At 36.3% G+C, this 24,172-nt stretch overlaps 1 protein-coding gene across 1 annotated transcript in view; it reads right to left on the bottom strand.

Annotated features, from left to right (window-relative positions):
- The window catches only part of tim (timeless), a 173,607-nt gene that overhangs the window by 84,646 nt on the left and 64,789 nt on the right, over window positions 1-24,172 (bottom strand). The window contains exons 6-7 of the mRNA XM_089104130.1: window positions 15,551-15,642; window positions 7,523-7,664 (exon numbers count right to left, since the gene is read on the bottom strand). Coding sequence (XP_088960256.1) covers window positions 7,523-7,664; window positions 15,551-15,642 — 234 coding nt within the window. The remainder of the gene's footprint in view (window positions 1-7,522; window positions 7,665-15,550; window positions 15,643-24,172) is intronic.

Below are 24,172 nucleotides of genomic sequence, written 5' to 3'. Positions count from 1 at the left end.
GCTTTCCAAAAGATATTAAAAAGAGGACCAATGCTTTGGTTGTGGTACACTCGAGACTGCTAGATATCTCTCGGTATCCGCTAGACTTCATCAATTCTGGTCTTTTCTTAGGGGTGAATTTCAGAAAATACTCATCGAGAGCATCCCATTGCTCATCTAGTCTCTCAGCTGAAACAACGAGGGTTAGCCATCGACTTGGCACATGTTTCAGAAAACGATGTGGAGGAAGCTTGAGATTCTCTTGGATGGTACCAAACTCTTCTAAACGGGTAGGCCAACCATAAAAAAGTAGAAAATTCGAATCGGAAACTTTGGATCCGTGATGGTCCAAACCTTTGGAATCAAATAACCTCCAAACTTTCTTGTTGACATTAGGTCCGTCACTTTCCAGCATCAAGACTTGACAGAGATCAAGGCTAGCATCCTTTAGAGCTTGTAGTAGGTGCTGGTGTATAAATCTTCCACTTTTGCGTGTCCTATGAAAAAGGACTGTAGGTGGCGTACAGAGACTCCTTTAGGACCTGGTCCTTTCTAGAAATCAAATTTATTTCGCTGTTTGACAAACTAGTTGTCTGCAAGACAAGTTGGAGTGGGTCCAGTTTTGCTCTAAGATTCAAAACATGCTTTTCGCCCTCTGAGTGTTAGATTATGGAGTTCTATCCTCTACTGCACATAAAACTCTTGTTACAAACTTTGCAGAAAGCTTCTTCGTCACTATTAACACTGCCTGTACGCCAATCACCGACCTAGCGCTTAGTATTGTCCTCTTTTTTTTAACTATGCGCTATTAAACTTGCATCTGCCTATTTTTAGCTCTTAAGCAGCAACCAAGCAACCATTGGCACAAAGCAAAAAAAGCATTAATATAGCAGCAAACCTTTCTTAAAAAAACAAAGAGAAAAAGCATTACTGTGAATTCATGTAAAAAAAAGAAAAAAAAAGAATCATCAATCAATTCATGATCTTCTGCCAAGAAGTTATGTTACAGCTAATAAGCTTAAATCAACTATTTAGGAATATTACTACTAGAAAACTCTATGAAGGTAGCAAAGACACAAGCCAGAAAAAGGAAAAGACTAAAAGATAGCTTCGTACAAGAACTACTATCTATATCTATGTATACTATATCTTCTTAGAAGGTATAGGGGCAATATAGGAACCAAGTTAGATGTAACAATGTCTTTTTGAACAGAAGAAAATATATGTTCACAAAACATGCAGTTTTACAGTTTGAAACGTTTTAAATAAAACTCTTCCACATACATTTGCTTCGCTTGTCCTTTATAAGGAAGCAGACAGCAACTGCAAGTGCTTTCCAGCTGATGACAAGAAAAATATAAACTTTATGAACCTTTTTTCTAAATTATGAACCATTTATGAACCTAGGTTAAAAATATGAACTTTTTTCATAATTATGAGCCCAGTGGGAGGCCTGTGATTTGCTTTGAACTCAATCCTAATTATTGAAAGATCATAGTCACGTCATCAGAAGGTAGGTGCTTCTAAAATTACTTTTTTCAAAGACAACTATCGCAATCTTTGTAGATGTGTTCGAGTAGATGCCTAGATTATCATAACCTTCTATCATGGTTCCAAAATTATTTCTATATCAATTCAGGTTGATCTTTCAACCTTAAAATACAAATTTCTAAGTCAAATTTCAGCCTTTTAGATTACTAAAGAATAAATACAAAACAAAGAATATGGTTACTTGTATTATTAGTACTACCTGAAAAGTAGATTAAAAATTTGCCGTAACAAAAAGAAGCTTTCCGATAAACTCGAACAGATTTCCAAGCAAAAAGGATCAAGTAAAAACCAAAATGTGCAGAAAAATTTGTATTGTACAAACAAATTTCCAAATGTACCGCATTGTATCAGGAACTCTAAACTGAACCAGAATCGGTAAAATTGTACCATGTTGACAACGCTGGTCACTTAACGATGGGGTAGAATTAGATCATTCAACCAGAACTGAACTTAAGGAAAAAACAGTTAACGGCAAACAGCATTAACAAAAGCTAATCAAAATTCTAGGTTTTCTTGTGTCCCTCGAAAAAATGTGGAGACATTGGCCTTGATAGCAAAAATTACATTTTGGCACTAGACAATACTTCTTAGATTTTGAAAGGAAGCCTTGAATGGAGCGTCGAGTAGCATGAATGCGCAAAATACGTATGTGTTCATTATAGAACCAAGATCTGGCAATCGTAAGCGAGGCCAAATGGGCTGAGGAGCCGTCTTGCACGATCTATCCACTACGTCAAAAATTTCACAGCAAAATAAAATAGGACCAATTAATAATTGGCCCTTGGAATTTCATTTCTATCTAGATCAAACTCAATAAAAGCTAATATTATGAAGGTAACCTTCCTGCCTGAATGCATACCAAGCCCCCTTAGAACTTAAGATATACTTTCTGTGGGAAACCATCCTGGTCCAATGCATTTAGATGAAATGACAAGTTATTCATTTTTAAGAAGCACTTTGCTGCTTTCAGCAGAATAGTAACCAGAACAAAGAAATAATTTTTACAAGCTTCAGTCGTGGTATCAATTATTACCGTACGATCGACTATTTTTGCTGACTTTCAACGATGTAAATTCATGAAAATATTGGGGGGGGGGGGGGGGGCAAGATTTACTTTTCCAAATATATATGGGTCGTTCTAAATGGAAAAAAAGGGCCATTTTCAACACAAATACACCAAAAAAGGATTTTTAAAACCATGGGGGAGGGAAAATTCCCCCTCTAATTAAAGCTACTGTCGTCTTTCCTACTTGTCCTGATTCAAAACCCAACTTGTACAGCTGACGTACTCACTTCAAATTACAATCAACAGAAAATGTTTTATTCAGGTAGATATCGATTGAGGAATAACCAGAGGTGAGGCTCATAGTGATAATGTTATTTCAATAGATTTGGATTCTTTGAACAAAGAGTTAACCGGTTTAGTTTACGGCAACTGCAATAAAGATGTAAAATGTTAATATATTATAATGTAATACAAAATAAAAGAAAATTCCTCTTGAAGAACGAAAAGACAACTTTCTTGTGAAATGGGACACAAATGGCGCTAATAAACTATATCAGAGCCTGGAGCCTAAATGCAACTAACACAAAAACCTTGTGGTCTACTATCTTAAATTTTTATACTCGTTGATACATCCGGACAGTCTGAAGTATGACATTTTGACGATTCATTTGTCAAATACGAATTACTCTGTAGTAAAATTCAAGAATAATTTATTGCCTGAAAAGGCGGGAGTAGCCCGCCTTTTCCTATTGTGTTCCTATGGAGAAAAAACTTTCACCTGATTCCATAACATGGTTTGTTCTGTTTGACTAATCAGAAGCTTAATTCTGCAACGGATAATTTCCAACTATATAAAATCCAAAATGTCTTAAGTGAATCCTGTCTTGTTATATTAAACAGCTAAAAATATCTATTGATGAAGATCATAAATTTTGTAAAGCCTCAGCTTTAATCTTGTAAAACACCCGGTTAATTATTATTTAGCTAACCAGTGTGACCATTTTACAATTCCCGAACAACCGGTCTTGGAATAACACCCGCGATAGGGTGAGAATCTCCTCTGAAAGAAACCTGGGGGTCATTTTTTGCTACAAAAGTCTTCTACTACCCAGAATGATCATGCCACTTAACAAGTCTTGTATGAAACCTATTGCCAATGTGGATGCCAGTTGCATCCTCTTGTTGGCACCATTTCAGTTGATCTAGAATACGGCCTTTTGTAAAAGTTTCTCATATTAGGTCCCACGTTGTCCAACCGACAAGGCAGGCACGAGGGCACACAGCTCAGTCCAATGACCATATATTTTTTCCTGAACACCTAAATATTTTTGCACTAAAATCCACTATAAGGCCTCAAATCCCGGTTAAGTAGCAACCTTAAATTTAAACAACATTCTATGTTGTCAGGTGACCAAAACAGCGTAAATGCAATATCCTAGAAATAGCTCAGGAACAAGAATTATTCAAAAATTTAGAAGTATTTCAAAATTACCTACTTTTTAAACCCTGGTTAACGCTGTCAAATAATGTCTTCAAAATAATGTAGCATAACATAGCATAACCCCATTAAATATCAGCAAATATTTCGATAAATTTTGACCTCGATAAAGTTTCTCATATTAGGTCCCCCGTTCTTCAACCGCCGAGGCAGGCACGAGGGCACATAACTCAGTCCAAAAACCTTGAGGTTGACAAGGTCATTGGATATGATTTTGTGTGACCGACAATTTGGTTGACACGCAATGAACAAAATACTTAAGGAGAGCTTGGTTCGTCACTGAACTTTAATTCGGAACTATCTCCCAGGCGACATTTTACCCAAAAAGAAATTTTGTCGACCCCATCAAAAGACGGTTCAACTGCAATCTGCAAACTTGTGATGGAGCAACGTTAAAGACTAAAAGCATATCAGGTACTTAAAAGTACCTTGCACTACGAATTTGTAAGAAAAAAATGTGCAATTTATATATATTATTTCTAAACTCTTATTTATTTCTCCTACTACAGTAAAAAAAAAACTCTTGGAAGCTCTAAGCTATCAGAGTCCAACACATCTGACCAGGGGTCATTCTCCCCTGCCCTCCACATATTCCATGCTTCAATTTTTCCTCCTTCCCATGGGAATCAAACTTCTTTTACATTCACCCCAGTGCAAAGCTGCTCAAGTCCAACAGCTGCGAAGGATTCACTCCATCCCAATATATTGAATTTAAGCTTTTGATGTTTCCCAAGAAATTCAAACTTTCTTGAAAACTTCTGTCATAAGTTTTAAATAACAATATTCAAGCATAAAGCATCGACTTTCAAAGCTACAACTGTTTCTTTTTGGACAAAACAAGACCTAACCATCTTAGCCAATCTATCATCATCTGCCTTATTACTGGCTATTTGTAAGTCTATCACTCCCCGTATATAGCTCGATTGTCTGTCATTATCACTATCAATCTGTTATATGATCAAGGCAGTAAAATCTAATATCAAAACACAAAAAAAAACCATCAAAATAAACAAAATAAAATCAAACCACACACAACGAGTCGTGAGGATCGTTGTTTGAAATACAGTGATTATAGCGAGCATCTGAAAATATCCTAAAATAAATTCCTAAGAAAAGCATCAAAGATACATTTCTAATCTTCTTAAAACGGACACGTTTCGTAAGTATGCTGAATGCCAAGCATTATCATTGCTTCTAAATTTCTAATCCTAGATCGATTATTTAACCCTTTGTTAACACTCGATTATTAACTAAACAACTCTTCAACTGCTTACAAATTTTAATATTCAACTATAATAATAGTTTATCATAAATAAACTATTCAACTGCTAAAAACTCAACTGTTGACAAACCATAAAAAAATTGCTAAACTTCTAAAAATTCAACTGCTGAAAAAATATAAGAAAAACTGTTCAACTGCAAGAAACTCAACTGCTGACAAGCCAAAAACAAGCTGCTCAATTGCTAAAAACTCAACTGCTGACGAGCCATAAACAAAGTGCTCAAATGCTTAAAACTCAATTGTTGACAAACCATAAGCAAACTGCTCAACTGTTAAAAATTCAACTGCTGACAAACCATAAATAAACTAATCAACTGCTAAAAACTCAACTGCTGACAAACCATAAACAAACTGCTCAACTGCTAAAAACTCAACTGCGGACAAACTACAAATAAACTGCTCAAGTTCTAAAAACTCAACTGCTGACAGACCATACAAAAAATCTGCTCAGCTGCTAAAAACTCAACTTCTGACGAGCCATAAACAAACTGCTTAACTGCTAAAAACTTCAATTTTGACAAACCATAAACAAACTGCTCAACTGCTAAAAACTCAACTACTGAAAAACCGTAAAAAAACTGCTCAACTGCTAAAAACTCAACTGCTGACAAGCCACAAACAATCTGCTCTACTGCTAAAAACTCAACTGCTGAAGAGCCATAAACAAACTCCTCAACTGCTAAAAACTCAATTGTTGACAAACCGTAAGCAAACTGCTCAACTGTTAAAAACTCAACTACTGAAAAACCATAAACAAACTACTCAACTGCTAAAAACTCTATTGCTGACAAACCCTAAACAAACTGCTCAACTGCTAAAAACTTAACTGTTGACAAACCATAAGCAAACTGCTAAAAAAACTCTAATTCTGACAAACCCTAAACAAACTGCTCAACTGCTAAACACTCAATTGTTGTCAAACCATAAGCAAACTAAACAACTGATAAAAAATCGCCTGCTGACAAACCATAAGAAAAACTGCTCGTCTACTAAAACTCAACTGCTGACAAACCATAAAAAAAACTGCTCAACTGCGGAAAACTGAACTACTGATAAGCCATAGGCAATCTGCTGAACGGCTAAAAGCTCAACTGCTGACGAGCCATAAACAAACTGCTCAACTACTAAAAACACAATTGTTGACAAACCATAAACAAACTGCTCAACTGCTAAAAACTTAACTGTTGAAAAACCATAAGCAAACTGCTAAAAACTCAAATTCTGACAAATCCTAAACAAACTACTCAACTGCTAAACACTCAATTGTTGACAAACCATAAACAAACTACTCAACTGATAAAAATTCAACTGCTGACAAGCCATAAACAAACTACTCGTCTACTAAAAACTCAACTACTGACAAACCATAAAAAAAACTGCTCAACTGCTAAAATCTCAACTACTAACAAGCCATAGACAATCTGCTCAACTGCTAAAGGCTCAACTGCTGACGAGCCATAAATAAACTTCTCAACTACTAAAACCCCAATTGTTGACAAACCATAAGCAAACTGCTCAACTGTTAAAAACTCAATTGCTGACAAATCATAAACAAACTACTTAACTGCTAAAAACTTAACTGCTGACATACCATAAACCAACTGATCAACTGTTGAGACAAACCATAAGCAAACTGCAAAAAACTCAAATTCTGACAAACCATAAACAAACTGCTCAACTCCTAAAAATTAAATTACAGACAAACCAGAAAAAAACCCACTCAACTGCTAACAAACCATGTAAAAACTGCTTAATTACTAAAAACTCACCTGCTGACAAATCATAAACAAGCTACTTGACTGCTAAAAACAACTGGTGACAAACCTTCAACGAACTCCTCAACTACTAAAAGCCAAATTGTACCTTAACCTCCATTTAACGTCCTTCCTTTTTGGGCACTAAAATAGTAAGGCATCTTCTAACGCCTTTGGTATACATCGCCATTCACAGGATTTTTTAGTAAGTACTCAGAAGATGAACATAAGATCTACACAGGAGAAGTAAGTACTGAAGAGCCCTATATAGTATGCACAGTACAACTCAGACGGTTAGGTCACGCTGTATCTTATAAATAAAGGTTGATATCTGTGGAAGTTCTTATTTATGCTTAAATGGTATACGGGTTTACCAAACCCTTGCTTCTTATTTACAGTTTCCCTCCTAAAACTTTTATTTACAAATTTACTAATCAAACAGAATAACTTACCAGACACATGTCAACTCAAGTTTAAGTTGCGTTACGAAACGCAAAAAGTAAGTGATTAGCCAGAGGATGTGGGATTTATCCATTGGAGCCCCAATCTGCCTTGTAATCTGATCATAGAGATTACCAACCAAGTTCCCAAATCCTATAAAAAAAAGTAAAGGTTGGGGAATGACTTTCAGTAAGATAGTTTAAGCCGTTCATACGCCAAATTGAAAAGAAAAACACTTATATTGCGTCAAAGCACTTAGCTAGCAACTAGCTTTGAACATTAATAAAGAATCACTCATAAAGTGATTCACTCATAAAGTGATTCACAAAAATAATCACACATTTTGAACATTCATAAAGAATCACTCCATCCCCGTAAAAATACTCCCCTTAAAATTAATCAGCCTAAACTCAGTCTGTCACAGATAATTCATAAAGTTTCTTATTCTTTAACTAAAATCGATCTTTTGTTCAATGCTGATAAATGTGGGCATCTATCTTTCGATTTTCAATCCCTTCCTAGACCTCTAAGAACAAAAAATTTGTCAATTCCTCATGCAGATTCGATGCGATGGTTGGATATTACACTTACCAAAATCTTAAAACTTTTCGTGAACATCATTCTAGACAAAACGTCATTCCAGGCAACGGTCCTGTGTTAATTCCAAATTCTTGGTCAACCTGCCTGAGACTCTAGACAGGTGTTCATTTTCAAAAGTGAACAAAAAAATATTTGTCCAATAAGAGTCATACATACTCCCGCCGTTTACACGTGACATTTACCCAAACAATTAGAAAACTATAGGTCTTTTTGGTCATCTGCAAGTTCAGGGGACTTGACGGTAATGTGTAGATCCTATGACACGGTATTCCAACTGAGACTACAAGCGGCCAAGCCCTGAAAGTTTCAACTTAACGCCATCGGCTGTTCGTGATTACATCATTTTATTATTAAAATAAATTTTTTTTCATAAATTGACGGTTTAAAAGCTGCGTTCCTGGGGAGAGGGGGGGGGGTGTTGACCTTAGCCTTTAGGCGTATCTTAGAGGGTTAATCATAAACTATGAGGATACTGAGGAGAACTAGATCTACAAAGTAACAATTTTGGTTTCAACTACGTTTTAAAAGCGCATTATTTACCAAAAAGAAAAAATCCTAATAAAAATTAGGATTGATATCCTACAAGTGGTATCAATAATTAGGTATCAACAAGGGAAATGACATCATTTGTATACAGTCCTAAAAGGGCTTATGCAAGATTTACCCTCACCTGGACTATTTGTCTTGACTTTATCTCCAATTAGCCATTGCTTGATCACAACTCGATTTTAATCGGTATGATTTATTTTACTTTTTCACATCATTCTTTTCTTTACCTTTCTGGGCTTTACCGTATTTTTTGGAAAAAGGATTTTAGTGATATTTGAGCCCCTTATTTCCACTTCAGTAAAATATCTTCTTTTTATTCCTCCTTGGTATAAGAAGGGGAAGATAGTAAATAAGTTTTATCATCCGAACATTACAGACAAGCCGACTTGGCTGACATAAAAAGCTTTTGGGAAAAGCGAATAGGCATTTGTCTCCTCACCACGGTTTGGTTCGTTTGTTTTGCTAATTTCAGAATTTAGTGTTATCGTTGATTAATGTTATCGTATAATAGTATTGTTGATTTCCGTGTATGTATCACATTATTGCTGTTCGTTTTCTAAAGGGTTTACTACACTATTTATCTTTTGATGTAGGTGTATTGGAAATAAATATCGTCATTACGATATTTAGAGGTCTAATAACTCAACACCTGTTTGACTCAACCATATGCGAGTATGTACCTAACGGAATCGCCATTCCAAGTTACATAACGATGCTTCAAAATGCGGCCCCCCCCCCTTGAAGACGGACACATCTATAGGCAAAATTAAAGCTTTCCTTGTTCCCCATTTTCTCAGTTGCTATACTGTTTTTGCTGTTAAGACATCGTTTAATATTGCACTCATACACCTCAATAAATAATTCATCGAAGAAGCAGAACTTATCGACTGGGTCGAAAATATTAAATTAATATAATATAAAAATGAAAGAGATAGTTCCTTACTGCAGTCCATTCACAAGGTTCGGACAAGTCGGTTCGTTTAAATTAAAGGCTCTGTCCGGTTTTTCTAGGATTTTCCAGGCCCAAATAGAGGCCAAATACAGGATTTGGAAGTTGTTGGGATCAGATCTGTGGTAGATGGCATGGGACGCCTAGTCACATAAATTCGTCATTTCCTGAGTTTCTGAGTTTTTTGTTGTTGTTTTTTTGTCTCAAATACAAACTGTACAAATAGTAAAAAAAAACAGTAAAAATCAGCTACACATACTGTGCCAACGATGGACTGATACAGATCAAATACTTGGAATCACTCTTGCTGCTTCTTGGGCATCAATTTAGATACGATGTCAGTTTTTCTCTTGGCAAGAGACTGCTCCCTTGTTGCAAATTCTACCATCTGCTCTCTTTCATTTGTTCTGGACTTCACAGCTCCTTCGAGCGAAGAAATAGCTAGGGCAATGTCTATGGTACTCTTGGACTCGGCAACCTTCTTTATTCTGTCAGTCGCTTCCTGAAGTAGACTATCTGTCACTGTTCTATTTTCTGCACTGATGCTCTGAGTGTTTTCCTTTTGCTTTCCAGGTCTTCGATTTCTTCCTTTTTGTCGTGGACCTCCCGAAACTTCCGCTTATTGTCCTCTTCGAAAGCCGCTTTCCCCTTCTCAGATAGCTCTTCTTTTTTCTTTTTCATCAAGACATTGTTGATACCGAGACCGGGCGGAACGAGAAAGATTCAACAACTCTTTTGTAATAACAAACCGTTCTGGTTTTCCTCCATAAAGCCTCAACATGTCATACACTATGAATCTCGCATCCGAAACGCGTTCAGACATTGACGACTGGTCTTCACCGAGAATCCTACAAGAACGCGAGAACCAACGCTCAACATCTGCGCTGCCAAGCGACAATGTCGGCACCGGTTTGATAAGCTTGGTAAGTTCCGGGTACTTGCTGTCACTGCGCTCAATCACCAGTCCAAAACAATGGCTTCAAAAATGATCGATCCAAGTAATGTCCTCACGGGGTCCAGTTTCCGGTCGATAAAACAGCCACTCAGCCTGGGCGACGTTTGACCTTACTCCAATCGCAATCTCTGGTGCCAAAACCGCAATATCTGCAATGCTTCTTGAATATTTCATGTTGATTGAACTCAAACAGCGTAGAGCCTCTAGAAAACCATCCTTTCCAGAGGACATTTGTTTAAAGTATGGCAAATACCCGCAATAAAATATTTTTATACATTGACATAGAAAATAGCCTTGTCTTTCAGTATTATTTTCTCACCGAAATCCCGTTCCACATTTTCTGAAACTATGGGCATTTCTGCAAATTTTCAGCAGGGTTCAAGATTTCTGGTGAAAAATTTTCAGTTTCGGTCACAAAATCTGGAGAAAAGACTTCTCCACAAAGCGTCACAACTAGTCTTTTGATCTCTGAGTGCAGAACATGAGTGAGAGGCTCTTCTTTCTGGAACAATTGGGTGAAACTCATGAACAGTTCTGCCGAGGCTAGAACAAAATCGAGTTGGGCCTTAATCGTCACACTTCAGAAATTTGGGAGTGGAAGTTTTATCTCTTCAGTTTTATCTCTGTCGGGATGAAGCTCAGAAAGTACTCTAAGATTGCCGGCCACTGATGCATGATTCTAGCAAGGGCACGGCCATCGTCATCCAGCGGCTAGGGACATGCTTCATGACAGCATTCTCTGGCACTTCCACTTCCTTTTGGCATTTTCGATGGTCTTCACAACGTACAGGCCAGCTGTCAAAAAATGAATGCACACGAACATCAAAGTCGTGACTTTCTTTTCCGAACTTCAGAAAACCTTTCAAGAAAGCGTTATGGATTATATGAATGTTGCAAGTACCAATGTTCAACATTCCCTTTCCCGTCAATTTCTTTTTTTTCAGCTTTGAATTTGTTCCAAACTTCTTTTGTTGACATTTGGTCCGTCACTTCCAAGCGTGATCAGTTTTTCAAGTGGCAGGTGATTCTGCTTAATGCCTGACGTAATATTCCTATACAGGTCATCACTTGTCGCGTGGCCAATAAAACTTGTGCATAAATGTCTGCTTTGGATTTTATTTCCGTGTGAGGACCAATATCGAACACGTATCTATAGCTCTTCCATACCAGCGTTGTTGGTTGTCTCATCAGATTCCAGTACAAAATATGACTGAATGTCCTTCACAAGCATTTGCTTAGAGTAAGGATGCAGCGCATCAGTCATTAGACACGTGAGTTTCTTTGCACATAGGGACATTCCATCGGGAATCTTACAGGGGAACATCACATGAAAGGTTGTGACAATATGGTCTGCAGAGTTAGCAGAAATGGAACTCTGTACTGTCTAAAGTGCCCATATTAACTCAGCTTTATAAGCGGCATCACACTCAAAAATTATGTTTGTACCCACTAATGGTTTATCCTTGGTTGTTTCACCAGCTCGAGATTGTCCGGTAAGGTGAAGATGTAGTGGATGTAGTTGAGCAGTAACTGCAGCTTTCTGTTCTGCAGATCGCACATGTTGATTTAGCTGAGCAACATCAGCTGTACAACCAAGATTTTTCAAGCAGAGTTTACAAAAGAAGAAGTGCTGGTCGTTTCCAGTCTTACACCATTCGCCAATCTTTCTACCACTGCAATCGGTCTGAACTCTGGTATCAGAGTGTGGCAAACTTATAGGAGTGGAGACTGGAGCTAATCACCAAACGAAAAATCATCAACGCCATCTACAATTGGCAATTTTTTCCTGTTTAGTCTATCCTAAATTATTGCATCATGTCGTTCAGGTACATCAAAATGAAAGAGAGGGGTGGGGGGGGGGGGGTGAGAATATTTTGGCACTAGTAGTCCCACCAGCTTAAAGCCAAGTAGCCTACAAAAGATACCAAGATTTCCCGAAGCTAACCTAGTCCTACTTTATGCTGACTGAATTTTGAACTAAACTAATTGTTGAAAAAAAGAAATTACAATTTTAACCCCCCAAAAATTGCATAATTTTCTTTGAAAATTCCTATTTTTAATGAAGCCACAAGGCGCCAAGCGTGTGTTGTAATATTAATTCCCATTTTATATCGTTGAAAATGTACCTTTAAGTCTCCTATTCTCCTACGTCCAGACGCTAAACCTAATTATAAATATGAATACAGCATGCGTCTGTATCATCAGCCTATAAACCTAAGTTTAATACACCTTATACCTATAAACATTATATCTTAATATACCTTGTTCACCTATAATATAAATTATAAACCTAATTATAATGCACCGAAAAAAACTACTAAACTTCAAAAAAAAAAAAAAAAAACTTATCTTAGACTCATAATTTTAACATAATATTTCTCTATTATTTTATTTAAAATGAATCAAATTGCTAGAATTTTTTGCTCCATAGCACAAATTATTTCAAGCTTTAATCGCCTTATGAACAAAAGAAAATCGACCTGACAGCAGCACCTCTGCATATTTTAAACCTCTAAATCTAATATCTAATATTTTGTAATATGAAATATTAAAAGAACATATTATTATATATTATATATTCTTATATATTATAAGAAATATGTTCTTATATTCTAATACAGTTTATTATATGCTTATATTTAGAATATAAGTTAAGAATATATTCTTATATATTATAAGAAATATGAATATTATCTAATATGAAAAATCTAATATTTTCAGAAATGCCATTAACGACATCTGTGGCAATATCTGTTTTTTTAAAAACCTGTTTAAAAAAAATTAATTATTAATAGTGATTTAAAAACAGCTAATAATTCTGTTAATACTTTGTCGGATTTTCCTATTTTGGACACTAACCATATTTAACAATATTACCATTATTATACTTTAACATAATATACTGTTATTATAATTCCCCCAATTCAGTTAATTATTCAATTATTTAATCATGTATTCACCTAATTATTACTACTAACTAATATTACTAGTAATTTAATAGTCGCAGATTTAGAAATTATGTCTTTGAGGAGGACACTTTCCCGTAGTCTTCATGGTAAGGGTTGTAATGTATGTCCTGGGGGCAAATAAGGTTTTTATGTAAAGCGCTGTCGTAAAAACTTCAAATAGGATACATTCAATTGGAAATCAAAGTGCTAGTACCCTTTTTAATAGTCGAAAGTGATTGGAGGCCAACTAACCCCCCTTTCACACCTACCATTTCCAAAAACACATCCAATCAAAATTTTGAGATAGCCTTTTTGTTCAATGTAGTTTAATTGTTCTGGAAATTAGGTTATTGATGATGAAAACACCCCCAAAGCCCTCAGAGCGAGGGTTGTAAGTTAGGCCCTGGGGGCATACAAGGTTTTTATAGAAAGCAGTGCTATAGAAACTTAAAAAGGGCACATTCGATTTGAATTTGAAAGTGCTAGTACCCTTTTTAATAGTCGAAAGTAATTGGAGGGCAACTAACCCTATCTCACGCCCACCATTTCCCCATAGACATTCAATCAAAATTTTGAGATAATCATTTTGTTCAAAGTTGTGTCTTTGAGGATGACACCCCCCCCCCCCCCACATCCCTCAGGGCTAAAGTTGTAAGTTATGCCCTGTGGGCATACAAGGTTTTTATAAAAAATGTTGATGTAAAAACCTCAAAAACGGCTCATTCAATTGGGAATTGAGGGGACAAGTGCCCTTATTAATATTCAAAAGTGATTGGAGGCCGAATACCCACCCCACGCCTATCATTTCCTCAAATACTTCCGATCAACATTTTAATATAGCCATTTTGTTGAACGCAGTGAAGGGTCCGTAAATTATATTTTGAGTATAACTACCTCACAGCCCTCAGGGATAAGGTTGTAAGTTATGCCCTGGGGGGCTTATAAGTTGTTTTTTTTTTTCATAGAAAGCGTTGCCATAAAAACTTCAAAAAAAGGTCATTGGATTGGAAATTGAGAGTGTCATTGTCCTTTTTAATAATTTAAAGTAATCGGAGGGAGAATCACCCCCGCCCCATGCCCATCATTTACCCAAAGATTTCCGATCAACATTTTGATATGGTCATTTTGTTCAACATAGTTAAAAGGTCTGGTAATTAAGTCTTTGAGGATGACCACCCTCCCTCCATAGCCCTCACGACAAGAGCCCCAAGTTATACCCTAGAGGCATATAAGGTTTTTATAGTAAGTTTTATCGTATAAGCTTCGAAAGAGGCTCGTTGGATTGGAAATTGAGAGGACTATTGTCTTTTTTATTAGTCGAATGTGATTAAAGGGAAAATGCAGAAATTAATTTTTTAAAAACTTTTTACACAAAATAAGTTTTTTTAAAAAAAAGTAAAGAACTCCATTAAACCAAAAATGAACAAAATTAGAATCAAATAATCTACCAAGCATACAACTAACCCAAATCAGTATCAATAAATAAATGAAACCCAAAACAAACAGGAATTAAAATAAAGAACAGTCAAACTCAAAACAAGCAGATATTAATATGAGTAGGGTTTTAAACCCCGTGCTTTCTAAATGCCGTAATATAATTTCTACTTTACTGAAAAATTTTCTTTTAAATGTTTTCACTTTTATAATTTTAAGCAAAAAGTAATTAAGATTTTAAGGAATAAATATCAGCATATGTATACTAAACTGACAATGTACTTTTTTTTAAGCAAATTCATTTGAATTTTTATTGGAACACTTATTTTTGAAAAGTTTATTTGAAAAACTTATTTTGTGGAAATTTTTTTTTTTAATCAATCACTTAAATATTAGAACCAGACCACAGTAGATAGATTCTAAACACGTTCTTCCTTTAAATACGATCTCACAGCATACTTGTCTTTGAGAAGAAAATCTACGGGAAATTTGTAAATCCACAGAAATCTACAGTGAATTATTTCAATATTTACTTTTGAGAAGAAAATCTACAATAAATTCTTTCAACATATTTGAAATCTACAGTAAATTTTTCAATACTTGCCTTTGAGAAGAAAATCTACAGTAAATTCTTTCAATATGTTTGAAATCTCAGGCGCGGAAGGTTTCTGCTGTAGTCGCAGCTTCAATCTCATTCTGAAAATAAATAAAGATATTCTTGTATGTCATAAAATCTTTGTGTCGTTGTTGTTCCCATTTTGGGAACAACAACAAACAAGTGTTGTTCCCATTTTGAAATAAGAAGGATAAAATGGTGAATTAAATGATAAAATGGTGATAAAATGGTGAATAATCACCATTTCATGCAACAAGCCTTTGGCTTTCTCCTGTACTGAATAAAATGAAATAAAATATAGCCCCAGAAGTTGACCCCAACTAAACCCAAGAAATAACTAAATATAATAACTAATAACTAAACCCCAGAAGTTGACCTAACAGCGAACACTCCTGCTCGCCGCCCCCCCTCATTCCATCCTATTTAAACCACCATTTTAGCTGCCTCTAATTAGCATAGTGGACTGATAGAATAGCGAATATGTCAATTAGAGTCTAGACTAAGCAGCCTCTAATCATTAATAAAATTCACAATAGAAGTTAGAGGTACAGAGGCAAACGTCAAGAATGAAGGAGGGCAGACTCCCATATGATGTGTGGTACTGGAAACCACCTGGTCTGCACAGGAGCAGTAACTAGCGTACAACCTTCGTTTGGTCACTGAAGAAAGAGGCTACACAGTCAAGAATGCAGGAGCATTCATGTGAATACTTTCGGTTCCCTACCTTCGTGTAATTCTAAAACATACAGAATGTATGAGCATATATGAATGTAAAAAACAGACGCTACAAAAAAAGGGAGCACGAGTCTGATCAAAAGGTACCGGGTCACCAAAGAAACATTAAATCAGTTCCATCTTACCTGCTACCGCATAGAATCTGACCGGTCACAAGCGGCAGAGGCGTTGTATCATTGAAATTCAAAAAGTTTGTCACGCTCTTCCTTCTATTAAGCAGTGCTTTTGATGATTAATGGTGTTCGGTACATATATGTTATTATTATTTATTTTTATACCCACGCCATACATTAGCAGACATGGTTACCCCATACGTGAAGTAACACACAGAAAACAGCAAACAACAATAAACGAAGAAGGAACAGCCGAAGAGAAAGAAAAAGAAATAATTAAAGCTGAAAAAAAATTGATGATGCTGGTGATGGAGAGAAATACAGACGCATGCTGTATTCGAAAGCTTTCTATATAGGAATTCCAGTGTTAACATAATACCAGGAACTAAAAAAAAAAATTAACAAGAACCAGGTTTTTTTTCATGGTGTATGAAACAACGACAGAATAAAAAATCTAGAATGATTAATCTGGGTTTTTTTAATTCTTTTTTGTTAAGGAGGACGAAATTCCGGAAGCAAAAAAGATAGAATGATCACAAAAAGCTAAGTACAGCTTTAATGGTCCATATTTAATATATCAGTTAACAGCGCATTTTCCAGGTTGTGTCATGTCACTCATGCTGTAGACTTCTAGAAAGCTTCCAACGTTGCTAGAAAGTTTCCTTATGAAAAGAAAGATCTAAGTAAAGAAACGAAAGGACAAAAATACCATGAGTTCTATTTAAAATATAGATTACTCTAAACACGCGGTTCCAAAATTCAAGTTCCGCTGCGATCCAGTTCAATGGCAACTACGATCGGCACTGTAATAAGGCAATGAAACCTTCAAAGTTCCTTCGTCACAGAATTTAAATATGGAGATGTTCTGGGGGAATTATGAAGCAAAAATTTTAAGCAGTGCTGGAACTATGTTGAGTTTTCATGAAAAATTCTCCATGGAGTAATTTTCCTTCATGGAAAATACCCTTTATTTACTTGAGCAGCTATTATCATCAAATAATGAGCTTGTTGAGGCATTATGTGTTGTTTTATACCTTTAGATGACAATACAGCATCCTGTACAAGCAATATGATAGTGGCTAGGCTTATTGTTACTGTAGGCTATTTTTGCGGTTTATTGTTATTTTTTCAGACCCACTTTTTATAATAAAAATCAAGCACCCTTAATTCAAGACAAGACTCTTTATATTTTGAAATAAAGGGCTCATTCGATTGGAAATCGAGAATTCTAGTGCCCTTTTTAAGAGTCAAAAGTGATCAGAGGGCAACTAGCCCCTCCCTCCTAGCCCCTTTTCCTTAAATATATTAAATAAAAATTTGAGGTAGCCATTTTGTTAAAAATAGTTCAAAGATCTTATAACAAAAACTCCTTTACGTATGGTTGTTTCGTTAAAAATAGTTCAAAAGTCAGATAAGAAAAACTCCTGTGTCGACCCCCCCTCCTCCAGGGCCCGGGGCAGGCGTTGTAAATATTGCTCCGGGGGCATATATGGTTCTTATGGAAGGTATGCTCGTATAAACTTCGGAGAGGGCTCATATGATTGGAAATTGAGAGTTCTCGTTCATTTTTTAAGAGTCGAAAGAAATCGGGGGGTAACTAGCCCCCCTCTCAATGCCCTATTTTCCTCGAACCCATCTGATAAGAACTTTGAGAGAGTAATTTTTTCAAAATAGTTCAAAGGTCAGATAACAAAAACTCCGGTGTCGACATATCCCTCCAGGGCCCGGGGGCAGGTATTGTAAGCTATGTTCTGGGGTCGTATGTGTTCCTTTTGAAAGGGATGCTCGTATAAACTTCAAAGAGGGTTCATTTGAATGGAAATAAAGTTTTCATTCATTATCTCTGAGTAAAAACATCGGAGGGCAACTAACCCCTCCCGCCCTCCACGCATTTGGGTTTATCGGATGGATACACCCATCCGATAAAAATTTGAGGTGACCATTTTGTTAAAAATAGTTCAACCATCAGATATTAAAACTCCGGGTTCGACAAAACCCCCAGGGCCCAGGAACAGGCGTTGTAAGTTGTATAAACTTATAAACTCGTATAAACTTCAGAGAGGACTCATGTGATTTAAAATGGAAAGTTCTAGTTCACTTTTAAAGAATCAAGAGGGACCGAAGGGTAACTAGCCCCCTCCCCCCCCCCATGCCCTCTTTCCCAAACCTATCCGATAAAAATTTTGAGATAGCCATTTTTTTAAGAATAGTTCAAACATCAGATAATAAAAACTCCGAGGGTGATACAAACCCTGTTTTTCACCATGATAATGTTACTTTGATACCAGTTTTGATACTTTGATGAACATTTGATTGATTATTTTTAGGTTCGATTTTGAAATAAGACATTTTTAAAAACTTGAAACTTTTTACAATCAAAAACGAAAAAAAAATAATTAAAAAAAACGTTCAGAAAAATAAGTTTTTAAAAAAAAAGTAAAGGTCATTTTAAACTTAAGTTAAGCAGATACAAATACCTGTTAAAATTCAAAGTCAAAACGACCAGAAATTACTATTAAAGAATAAATGAAACCCAAAAGGAACAGAAATTAAATAAACAATCATAGCAAAACCATACCGCAAGTAATAATATAAATGAATAAATAGTTCTTAAAGTGAGTAATGCTTAGACTGAATATGAAAATTAAGCTTAAAACGAAAAAAAAGATTTTCCTATTGAAGTATAAATGAAACTTAAAAACAACAGAAATTAAATAAACCATCAATGGCAACAAACATACAATAGATATTAATGATAAACAACATCAAATTGAATATTTGATGAATAATGATATTAATTGTTGAAAGATCCATCAGTTCAAAAATTTATTTCACTGTAATTTTATTTTTATTTTCAATGCTGTAAGAACTGGAAAATAAAATATTTGTAATCTAATTCGTTTTCAGTTAACCACCAATGACACAGTAGGCTTTTGGTTTTTATTTACAGCTAGGAAAGGAGGGCAGTATCCAAAAAATTTTTTTAGTCCCACTTTTTATAATTGCCTGAAATAAAACCCAAGCACCCTTAATTCAAGATAAGACTCTTTATATTTTGAAATAAGGGAGAATGCGCTTAGACCATCATATTTGATGGTCAGCCGTATGAATAGGGTTAAAATGAACAACTGTTCTTGTCCTCCACTAAAGGCATATACTGGGAACTTCTAGAAGGGACTGGCGTTTTCGAAGTAGCACTACATCCTTTTTAGCTAGCAATGTTAATGGGCCCACTGAGGATATAACTGAAGAAACAGAGACACAGCTATTAAAGAGCAATCACACATCCCCTTGGAACGGCCTCTAGGTTGATGGCACATCGGCATTAATATGTTTGCACTATATTTGCCACTGAAACCAGACGGGAGCAGAAATATTCATAACATTAGATGGTGGTTATACATGAAGACAACTAAAATGGTTTCTTATGTTGGTATATGCACAAAAGTAACTGCTCTCGTGACCTGATGACAGGTCAGGTTTAACTGCTTAAATTAAGGAGGTTACAGCTACGATAGCATTTATGCATTGCCTTACCTAATAGAGGATTGCTGGTAAGTCAAAAAGTATCACCACAATTTAACAGCATACTGACATATTTTAATAGTTACTAACCACAGCAAAGTACACACCCTTAACTGGTGGCTATTTGAGTGGTTGTGGAGAATATAGACGCAAAACAAGGATGCCGTTTCTTGTAAGCAGATTTAAGATGGCCATTCAGAAAAAAATCGTTAATCAGATTTTATAAACCATAGTCAAGATTTCTCTCAGAAAGGAATTCACAACTAGACACAGATATCTTCAAAAAGGTCTGAGTCAAAAGACTGACTCAACTGTAGGTAAAAGATAGCCTGCTCAATGAACTCAATCTACGCAATCAGAAGAAAACGAGAACTATATTCAAGTTATCAGACAAAGTAGCTGCACTTACAGTCAAACTGGAGTTGTGAAGACTACACGTGAACATGAGAATTCGGACATATTTCAAACATTAGCGGGAACTTTAGGCGAGCCTCGGCGTTCATTCTCCTAACTGGCACACGATCTCCTTTCTTCGCTATTTTAAGCGTTAGGATCCTACTCCTGACATCAAAATTCCATGGACTAGTAATGAATGGATCCACAACCTTTGTTTGTAAAAAAAAACTAGACCACTGTAGCATGTCAACGCAAATAGAGTATTAACAACTGAGGACTGTAAATGACAGAAGCCTTATGCCTACGTTACGTATAACAACTCTGTCAGTTGTACTGGCAGTCTGGATTAAAGTAATAATAATAATATAATGCAAAATAAATAGGCTCTATAAAAATCTTTTAAATTGACAAAAATTATAGGCACTTTCACCGTGATATTTGTCCAGTTCCTGCTTGAACGAGTTTAATAAGTTGGCATGGATGACTTCGAAGGGGAGCTTGTTCCAGTATTGTGTTACTCGGTTCTTGAAAGCCCGTCGGCCAATATCCTTTTGAAACCTCTCCTTTTGAAGCTTGAGGTTGTGACCACAAAGGTTCGTGTGGCTGAAGCTGAGAACATCGGTAGCCTGGATGTTTTCGTAGGCGTCGTAGCAAAGCTTGTATACCTCAATGAGGTCTCCTCGGTGCAGTCGATAAGCTAGTGAAGGAACCTTGAGCTTGCGGGGCCTATCTTCGTAGGGGAGGTTTTTTCAGAGCCAGACAGAACTTTGTTATTCGTCTTGGAACTTTTTGGAGAGCTTCCATGTCTTTGTTGTAAAAAGAACATGTAGTTCAATGATCGTATTCAAGGATTGGCCGCACTAGAGCTTTGTAGAGAAGACAAAGGGTCATATCATTACCAAAAATGAAGTTACGCCTTAAAACTCCTGCAACACGATTTGCTTTCCCAATAATGCTGTTATAGTGGGCCTGGAAGTCGAGAATGCTATCAATGACAGCTCCCAAGTCGCGCTCCTCCTGGCATGATGTGATCGGTAAGTCTTCTAGTCTATATTCCTAGTGGATAGTAAATTTCCCTTGCGTTAGCTTATGGCTTTTGTCGATATTGATTTCCATCAGCCAGTTGGACATCCAACTATTGAGCTTGTCAAGGTATAGGTTGTGCATCGGCAACTGTTTTTATTACTTTATACAGCTTGATGTCGTCTGAATACAGTAGAATCTCTGAGTTGATGCCTTCTACCAGATCGCTGAGATACAGGTTAAATAAGAGAGGGCCAAGGACCGAGCCCTGGGGAACACCGCTAATTACCTTGACTTAGAGTGTGCTCGGAACTCCGTCTACTGATACTGTTTGAGACCTTCCAATAAGAAACTGTTCGGTCCAATCAAAGGTGGTTCCCGGACCAAGGTTGCGGAGTTTGTATAAGAGGCGACGATGATGTATTTTGTCAAAGGCCTTTTATGGTGTATGTAAATGACATTTTTCAGTTTTCCACAGCCAGAAGAAGCTGTGACTCCGCGGACCTTCTCTTCAAGAATCCAGATAGTTTGCTAGTGATTATCTTTTTTTATGTTAATTGCATTTTTCAGTTTTCCACAGCCAGAAGAAGCTGTGACTCCGCGGACCTTCTCTTCAAGAATCCAGATAGTTTGCTAGTGATTATCTTTCTTTTGTTCAAGTGCTCAAGGATGTGGTCAGATAAGATAGATTCGAGCATTTTGGAGTTATGCAGGTTTGACTGATCGAGCGGTAATTTAGAGGATCTTGGCGGTTTCCCTTTTTGTGCGATGGTATCAGCGTTGCCTTTTTCCAGATACTGGGGAGTTCCTTCGACTGTAAGGATTTTTGAAAAGTCACCGATAGGGGCTCTGCAATTAGATCTGCGGTTTCTATTAACACTCTGGGGTGAAGTCCGTCTAGACCTGGCGATTTGCTTATCCTTGCCTCTTTGATTTTCTTCGGGACCACCTGTGGGTCTATCTCGACCCTGAGTGTTTGGCCAGAGACTATGCAAGGTTGGTAATGATGACTGAATAGGTTCCTGGGTAAAGACGGTAGTGAAATATGTGATGAGTAAATCTGCTTTTTCTGCAAATCTTTCAATCAGGAGTAATAGCCCAGAAAAATTCCCATCAGAGGAATAAAATCCCTATTGCCATTTCTAACGGCCTATCTGTTTGAAGCAGAGTTTTTAAAATTAAACGCCAGGGGCAATATAATCCTATTACCTCCAAATAAAATTGTCTCGTTGTAGGAAATCTAGCCGAGGGTTCTCAGCTGCATTAATAAAAAATAATAAAAACTCTCCTCAACAAAGTAAAGTAAAAAAATAATTTATAAAAAAAAAGAAAAAAAAAAAAAGAAAAAAAAAGTCAAAATCCTCCTCCCCAAACCGAGTTGACTAAGTGGATAAATATGTTGGGAACCAATGCTTCTGTGAGCATGTGGTATTTCTTTTTCTTATCTTAGTCCTGACGCTTTCAATCGTACTTAGCAATGTTCATCGCTGATGTCTTAAAAACTTCAAATTTCGACTTTTTACCAACCTTTTATTCTGTAATATACTTTCATAAGTTGTGCAGAAACACCAAACAAGCATTCTTAGCTACTTCAGCATCATCAAACTTTTAAAACACCATTAATCCTACTAATTTAAAATTTATTTAAACTTATTGATACAATTATTGGTTAGTTCATTCAATAGGACACCCAGGTTCAACCCTGAGAAGCAGGGAGATGGGAGGATTTTCCTGGGGCTGGAGGGTTTAACACAGAAGAAGGGCAAGATAAGGCCAATATTTTTTTGGTTGGGAGAAACCCTTCGGACTGACCTCAAAAGAAGACTCTCATTCCCATATGTGAATACTAGAAGTATGTTTTATTGAATACTTTTTATCAGTCAGTACATCTGTTTTTAGACGTATTAATGCGAGTAAATAGATCCTGACCTGTAGCTGGAACATGCAAAAAAATTAATTTAACATATAGAAAAAAATCCTAAAATTAATCTAATAAAGATCAAATTTAATGCAATACAGTTACATCAATCCATCCTTTTCCTACCTTTTATTTTTCCCTTTTCTCATTCTTAGACTGCTTTTTATGGCACTATAGCTTTTTCTTCTTTTTTGTTTAGCTAAAATTAATAATGGAAAAATTTTTATTTTTTTTAATCTGTGGTTTCATACGATAGGCAGCGTAATTGCGCTGCCTGGACAAAGAACGATGTTGGCACAATTTTTTTTTCCCTTTAGACCAAATTTTGAGATAGCCATTCTGTTCAGCCTAGTTGATTTCCAGATAGAAATTATGTTTTTGAGGAGTAAACTCACCCACAGCCCTCAGGGCAAGAGTTGTAATTTATGCTCTGGGGGAATTTAAGATATTTATAGAAAGCATCGTCGTAGAGTTTCAAAAAAGGCTCATTCGATAGGAAATTCAAAGGGCTAGTGCCCTTTTTAATAGTAGAAAGTGATTGAAGGGAAACTAACCCCCCTATTACGCCAACCTTTTCCCCAAACACATCCAATCAAAATTAGAATATAGCCATTTTGTTCAACATAGTTGCAATTTCTGAAAATTAAGTCTTTGAGGATGATAACCCCCCCCTCCCCACCCCCACCCCCCAACAGCCCTCAGGGCAAGGGTTATAAGTTATGCCTTGGAACCATATAAGGTTTTCAAAGAAAGCATTGTCGTAGAAACTGCCAAAGGGGCTCATTTGATTGAAAATTGAAATGGCTAGTGTCCTTTTTAATGGTCCAAAGTGATTGGAAGGCAACTAACACCCCTTCTACCCCCACCATTTCCCCAAATATATCCAATCAAAATTTTGAA

The sequence above is a fragment of the Artemia sp. Qi Xiang Cuo genome, chromosome 18 (genome assembly GCF_049724085.1).
Source record: "Artemia sp. Qi Xiang Cuo chromosome 18, ASM4972408v1, whole genome shotgun sequence".
NCBI lineage: Eukaryota > Metazoa > Arthropoda > Branchiopoda > Anostraca > Artemiidae > Artemia > Artemia sp. Qi Xiang Cuo.
The sequence above is the reverse complement of the archived record's forward strand: the minus strand, read 5'-3'. Positions and strand labels throughout refer to the sequence as shown.